Raw genomic sequence first — 6,829 nt, 5'->3', positions numbered from 1 at the left:
GATTTATTAACACTTGGGGCTAGACTGCAGCTCTGATTTAGCTCTTCTCACCATGAGCATGACTACTTTATGTTAGCGACAAGACTGAGGAAAAAACAAAAGCATGCCAGACATAGGAGTACATGACGTCCCACATTATTGATTAATCAATAGCTAAATCATTCATTTAAAAAGATTCATGAGGAGAAGTTTTTCGTTCTTGTCTCATGGGTTTTAAGTTGTCATACTCAGATAACATAGCAACTTATGACCTGCCCTCTGTAGCATTTCTGGATAAAGCAGCCAACATGTCTGGGGAGTATATTCTATCATTTTTTTTGGCTTGTTGGGTTTCATTTCCATTGGGCTTCACTTTGTCTCCACGTCTGGACAATAGGCTGAATCTATGAGAACAAAGGCCTTAGAAAGACAGGCGTAGTGAAAGATATGGCTATGGTCTTTGTTTTGTTTTGTTTGTGGTTTTTTTTTTTTTCATTACTGGGTCAGACTCTCTGCTTTCTGTGTGCGAGCAAGGAACTTAGATATTTGGATAATGGCAGGGAACAATGAAAGTGACAGGCATAGTTACGGTATAAAAGAAGCTTGAGAGTTCTCAAACTGGATGTCCCGGTATGAGAGGAGTGTGTGAGAGTGGGTGTGCATGTGCGTGGATGCTAGAATCGGACTGTTTTCTTACTTCACTCTTGATAAGGTGAGGCAATTTTAGTTTATGTATTTGATTTTGATCAACTGTGATAGTGTGAAACTTCAAAATAATACAGCATTGCCACAAATATGAAATGTTCCCCTGTAAACTCTAAGTTTCAATGCACAGCAAGTCCCTTTAATACTGGAATACAGACATCTGGAAAATAATGAGAGAATATAGAATAGGAATATTTTCTGGACTTCATATATTACTCAGAGTGGCTCTAAATCTGGCAGAAACTATAACAGTTGCAGAAGAATAACTACAGAAATGGATCAAGCCATTTCTGCACAGCAGTGATTTGCACTGTCTTCTGAATTTATAATTTTGTTCATAGTGGGTGACAATGTAGAAAGTCCTTGAAAAAAGTGTTGTTAACTTGCTTTTGACTCAGAACATAAAGAGTCCAGCGGAAGCTTGAGTGTGATTCTGAGACGAGCAAAGCACTTTTCGAATTGAATGTCGAAGTTTTTCTCTAATCCACATTTCTCTTTCATCCTTTTCTCTTTTTTTTTTTTTTTTTGGTAGGTACTAAGATGAAGTTGGGTCCATCTTTTCACCTCTTGCTGCTCCTTCTGCTTGTTATTGACCGAACAGGTGAGAAGCAATTGGAGCTGCAGGCAGAAGTGTATTCTGATTTTTAATTGACAACGATGTGACTGAATTAAGCCCTTCTGTCTCTGTGTGCCTGACCCCCTCCTCGGCTTCAAGGTGTTTATGGCAAACGGATCGTAGGGGGGTCGGAGGTGGAACCCTACACCATCAAGTATCAAGCCTCCCTCTTGTTCATGGACTACCACTTCTGCGGGGGCACCCTCATCCACCCACAGTGGGTGGTGTCTGCTGCCCACTGCTGGAGGCCGTAAGTCACTGCAGGTTTACACATGTGGCTCCCTTCCTGAGGGCCCATATCACTGGATGGCTGTAGGCCATCAGTCTGTCTCAAACAAAAAATATTTGAACAGTCTGGAAATACCTTTATGTGACCTTGAAAGAAGTGATGGATTATCTGATTAGCAGCCAGCCAATGAATCTGAATCTTGAGGCAGCTTGAAAATCGTGACCTCTGCTTTCTGTTGTGTTCATAGGAGCCACCTGATCCAAGTGGTGCTGAGTGAGCACAGTATTTACGAGGTGGAGGGCTATGAGCAGATTTTCAATGTCTCCTTAGTCATCAGACACTTCCAGTACCAACACTGGACATTTGACAATGATATCATGCTGCTTAAGGTGAGTGATGACGGAGGAAGAGGCAGAGATCCAGATAAAATTTGATATAAACAGTGATATGAGGACCGAGCTAAAGCCAAATTCAGATATAGATTTTTCAGCATTCTCAAGTATTGCTGCCCGTCTTGATGGACCTGACCAGTCAATTACACTCTGTACTTTTCCCACAATGCCTTTCAGTGAGTGTTGTTGGAGTTCACTGGCACTTTTGCGTTAGTCTTTTTTGATATTCTTGTTAATATTAAATGTCCCCAGGCAAGAAGAACATGTGTCATTGCTACATCCAACGTCCATACCTCTCAATTAGCAGATAAACAACAAAGATAGCTTCAAGATAGCTTTTGATAAAAGAAACTGTTGATGTGACAGAAAAACAAACATCATTGTGCAGTTATGGTCAAATCCGCAAGACCCAAATGCTGCTGATTTGCATTTTATGAGTGTGCTTCCCTTTCCCAGATATCTCTTTGTTCACTTTCCATGCTTTCATTTCTCTATTTTATAGAGAAAACCACTGAATTAAACAACTGCTTCATCCATCACTTTATCCTTATTTATGTATTTTCAATGCTTAACCTACTTGCAAAAGAATCATCTGCAAAATGTAAAACTATCAGCAAAGGCCCAAAGTCCCAGTTCCCAAGTGAACAACTGTTCAGTTGTTGCTTTGCACTGTATTGAACTAAAGTCCGTTTCAGACAGTTGCTTTCAGCCATTTTATACAATAAAGTGCTTCACATCCTTGTGATCTGCCTATTTATTTGTATTTATCTGTTTATGTTATTGCAGTGTTCATTTACTATTTTATCAATAATTTGCACAACCAGCAGAGGCCATTTTGAAGAGAAGCCAGCCTTCTTTCAATTGCATATACAAAGCTGCCTCCAGTATTAGCCTAATATGTTGATTGACTGTGAATGACTGTTTTGTTCTCCGTGGTTCAGTTGGACCGGCCAGCTATCATCAATGCCATGGTCGAGCCAGTTCCTTTGCCAGATCCGGACTCACCCCCGTTGGCTGACCTTGCCCGGTGCACAGTCAGTGGCTGGGGTGTGACCTGGCTCAACAGCTACAGCCTGTCACCTGTACTGAGGTCTGTGAGCGTGGACATCTTCTCTAACTGTTGGTACTACTACTACTTCAGGATCACAGACAACATGATCTGTGCTGGCTCACTCTTTGGCGGAAAAGATTCATGTCAGGTGAGCCATAAACTTGTGTTTGTCCACAAGAGAGCGATATCTCTTGAACTGGCAATTGAATACTTTCAGTTAAAGAGTAGGTGTGGAAAGAAAAGGGTAAAACTGCTGATGATGAGGTAATACCTGAAAATCATTTAGTGATATATTTCTAACGTTATTGTTTCAGTGTCACATACATACATAAAATACAGGCAGACATTCATGTTGACTTAAATTTTCCTCGTGTACTGTTTTGAATATATCACATTTAGGGAGAAGGTTTGCCACAGCATTATATGCTGCAGTATTTAATAGGTCACAAACCTCAACACCAAAGGACTGAAGCTATAATATTGCTCTGATATTGATTGAAAGCAACATTAAAATCAGGTATAATTTGTAGATAGTAGGAAAGCTGCAGTCATAAACACTTTTGGCCACTTGGGGGCAGTGGAATACACTAATAGCTTCTGTATCACCTCATAAACATATCACAAATATTATTATTACATAAAACTATGAATGATATATTACATGAATATATCCAGCCAACTGACAACTTAAATGTATTAAAATTGATTCCATCCATTCGTTATCTACACTGCATGTGCCTGGCTTCACCGTGAACAGGTCATCAGTTCATGACAGTGAGACAAACATGCACACTCACACTCAGACGTACAAGTCCCCACTTGCATGTCTGTTCACTGTGGAAGGAAGCTGGAGGAAACTTACTCAATCACTGGGAGAGCATTCAAAACTCCCACACAGAAACCTCAGGCCCAGAGGAGATCATTGTAGTAGGAAGAGATCAAGTTTCACAATGATGTGCCACCTCTTACGGGAAAAAAAAAAAAAAACTGGGAAAAAAAAAAAAAACCCCGCCTGCTAGCTGACATGCAGGGCTGAACCACATCCAAATCCCTACAAGAAAACCACACATTTTCCAGAGCCAAAAAAAACTTCATTTGTCCTAAGTATAGTTTTTATTCTTCGTTAAAATATGTTGCAACACGCTGACACGTCTCATAGTGCTCACTTCTCCATTCTCAGGGGGACTCTGGAGGACCTCTTGTCTGCAATGGTAAATTCGAAGGTATTGTTTCCTGGGGCATCGGCTGTGCCTATGCCTATTATCCTGGAGTCTACACTAAGGTCCGAAAGTACCACAGTTGGATCAACTGGGTCATCCAGAACCGCTAGCGAGCTTCTCTGAAACAAGCTTAGCACAAGACTGTGAGGAACATTTGTATCGATCCTGATGAACCCAATGGATTTGTGTTGCCTTTTTTATATTTCTTTTCTGTAAGCATGAGGACATTTTCCAAAAAGATGATCTGTGACATACTGTGCATGAGTGCAAACTCATTAAAGCTACCCAGATATTCTGTTTTGGATTTTGGAATTCATTTTGAAATTTTAATCCTCCATATCACCAATGACTAATTAAAGGAGTGAAAGAGCAACTGAACTCAACAATGACATTGACATTTCACACTGTATTTATGATTATTACCACATTAATAAAGAGCGGAGGAAGAACCAAAAATGTTATAATGTTTGTTTTCCCATGACCTGCAAGCTGGACTGATCTCAACTTTACAGTTGCCTCTGGTTGAAATAAACATGACTTTGGGCAGCAACCCAAATCCCTCCTTCTCCTACTGATGATATGAAAGTGTAGCCAGTTATTGGCTGACACTGCGCCCTCCCTGTGAATATAATAAGCTGAGCAACAACAAAATCTTTCACTTTCATCTTTCAACAGCAACCACACAACGATCTAAAGGCAGAATGTCTGAGGCAATCATCAAGGAGCTTATCAAAAAATCTCTGGAGGCAAAGAATCAAGCTTACTGTCCTTACAGCAAATTCAGAGTAGGGGCAGCTGTCCTGACAAGTACTGACAAAACTTTTCAAGGTAAAGTGCATTCGTACATTTGTACATTATACACGAGAGTTTGAATTCAGGTTTGGGATGGACAAGAAGCTTGTGTTACAGTCAAGTCTATTATTGCATTGTTGTTGCTTCAGATAAAATGATGGTAAAAGTCAGCAGAATGCACTTGTTTATTGGTAATTTATTTATGAAGTACTTTTCACAGATAAGAGAGGCACTGTTTTAAAGATCCCCTTTAATAATGCATTGCTGTAATATTCTGAGTTACAGCAAATACTATTCAGCAGCAAATGAGCAGTGTTCACTGTCCTGTCCAGCTTGCTGGACTGAGCAAAGCTTAGCAAGTCACGTGTCCCTCAGCGGGAATGTCCGGTCAACAGCTATGAGGGCAAAGTGCCATCAAGTAATTGTGGATATGCAATAAACAGACGGGCCCTTTGAAGGCAAACTGCCAATTTCCTCAGCTCTGCATTTTCCCCAACTGCTTATCCAAACTTATCGGAACTTGATTTAATAATTTGCAGGTTGCAATGTGGAGAATGCTTGCTACAACCTGGGTCTGTGTGCAGAACGGACTGCCATGGTTAAGGCAGTGTCAGAGGGCTGTTCAACTTTCAAGGCGATAGCAATTGCCAGGTACTCACCAATTCAGAGTCATGGAAACTTTCTGCAGCCACTAGTACACAAGTGTCTTTTTTTTCCACTGAGAACATTCCCTTCATTTATGCGTTATCATGACTCATCTTCAATGAACACTCTGTATTTCTCAAGATAATTCAAACCGGTTGAGCAGCTGTTGCAGCAAGAAGGACAGAATGAGCCTCTCAAGTACAATGTCGACATGTAAACATGCCTAAATAACAAAGAGGGATTGCAAACAAAATTCCACAATTAGTGGATGCATGTGTACCTATTTAGTAGCCTAACTTTTTTGTTTCTGTTTGTTTTTTTCCATGCTCTTCGCAGTGATATGAAGGAGGAGTTCATCTCCCCATGTGGTGCTTGCAGACAGTTCATGAGAGAGGTATTGTCCTTAAATGCCTTTTTTAGAGGAGCTTTTAGTTTACAGTTCACGATGTTTGAATCTAATCAAATTTTATTTACATAGCAAAGTTACTTCAAGGCACTTTATATTGTATATAGAGAAAGTCTAAACTAAACTCTTCATAGTTATTTAACAAACCAAAAATCCCCGAATGAGCAAACACTTGGTAACGGTTACAAGGAAAATCTTCCTTTAAGAGGCAGAGCTAGACTGTGCGTGGCCCTCCGCCCTCCGCCTTAACCAATTGGGTTGGGTTGAGATGGAAAGATAGAGGGATAGAAGAGAGTGAGAGCAGTAGGAAAGAGAACATACAGGTGTTCAGAATACTAATGACTAATGCCACTAAAAGCATGTTAGTAAATATGGGAGTGTTATGAGGAAGTATGAGGTAATTTCTTAGGATTTAGTTTTTAGGAGACAGGCAATATCTACACTGCATTGTGCTAATAAAAGGCAGTCTGATTTATTGTTTGGAGCTTTGTGCATGGATTTGCAACTAGGAAGTCTTGTCTTTACAGTTTGGAACAAAATGGGACGTGTACATGACCAAGCCTGATGGGAAGTACATAAAGATGACTGTGGAGGAGCTGCTGCCACGCTCCTTCGGCCCTGAGGACCTGACTGAGGAAAAAATGACCAAATGAATAACGAGCATGCACTACAATACAAAGCACACAACTGTTCTTTCTTTGAATTGCCATGACATGTGTCGTGCTGAATAAACATGCGTCCAGCGATATACAACGTGATATTTTTGTATTATTTATGAATTGTAAATGCACATT

The 6,829-nt window shown here is 40.3% G+C and overlaps 2 protein-coding genes across 2 annotated transcripts; both read left to right on the top strand.

The window, feature by feature from the left end:
• Positions 1-603: 603 nt before the first annotated feature.
• Positions 604-4,398, top strand: LOC115043602 (trypsin-like). The gene is made up of 6 exons (XM_029502208.1): positions 604-691; positions 1,217-1,285; positions 1,400-1,550; positions 1,777-1,918; positions 2,863-3,120; positions 4,153-4,398. The coding sequence occupies exons 2-6, from the start codon at positions 1,225-1,227 to the stop codon at positions 4,300-4,302; spliced, it is 762 nt and encodes a 253-aa protein (XP_029358068.1). The 5' UTR covers positions 604-691; positions 1,217-1,224; the 3' UTR covers positions 4,303-4,398.
• A 439-nt stretch (positions 4,399-4,837) lies between these two features.
• Positions 4,838-6,793, top strand: LOC115043637 (cytidine deaminase-like). The gene is made up of 4 exons (XM_029502266.1): positions 4,838-5,020; positions 5,524-5,635; positions 5,966-6,023; positions 6,563-6,793. The coding sequence occupies exons 1-4, from the start codon at positions 4,894-4,896 to the stop codon at positions 6,686-6,688; spliced, it is 423 nt and encodes a 140-aa protein (XP_029358126.1). The 5' UTR covers positions 4,838-4,893; the 3' UTR covers positions 6,689-6,793.
• The last annotated feature ends 36 nt before the right edge of the window (positions 6,794-6,829 follow it).

This window comes from Echeneis naucrates, chromosome 5 (assembly GCF_900963305.1).
Source record: "Echeneis naucrates chromosome 5, fEcheNa1.1, whole genome shotgun sequence".
Lineage (NCBI taxonomy): Eukaryota > Metazoa > Chordata > Actinopteri > Carangiformes > Echeneidae > Echeneis > Echeneis naucrates.
The sequence above is the reverse complement of the archived record's forward strand: the minus strand, read 5'-3'. Positions and strand labels throughout refer to the sequence as shown.

Excerpts from the sequence above, each read along its gene's own strand:
- LOC115043602 (XM_029502208.1), top strand. The coding sequence starts at position 1,225 with ATGAAGTTGGGTCCATCTTTTCACCTCTTGCTGCTCCTTCTGCTTGTT. Across the intron at positions 1,286-1,399 it reads GCTTGTTATTGACCGAACAG|GTGTTTATGGCAAACGGATC; the intron begins GTGAGAAGCAAT and ends CTCGGCTTCAAG. Across the intron at positions 3,121-4,152 it reads GCGGAAAAGATTCATGTCAG|GGGGACTCTGGAGGACCTCT; the intron begins GTGAGCCATAAA and ends CTCCATTCTCAG.
- LOC115043637 (XM_029502266.1), top strand. The coding sequence starts at position 4,894 with ATGTCTGAGGCAATCATCAAGGAGCTTATCAAAAAATCTCTGGAGGCA. Across the intron at positions 5,021-5,523 it reads TACTGACAAAACTTTTCAAG|GTTGCAATGTGGAGAATGCT; the intron begins GTAAAGTGCATT and ends AATAATTTGCAG. Across the intron at positions 6,024-6,562 it reads GCAGACAGTTCATGAGAGAG|TTTGGAACAAAATGGGACGT; the intron begins GTATTGTCCTTA and ends TTGTCTTTACAG.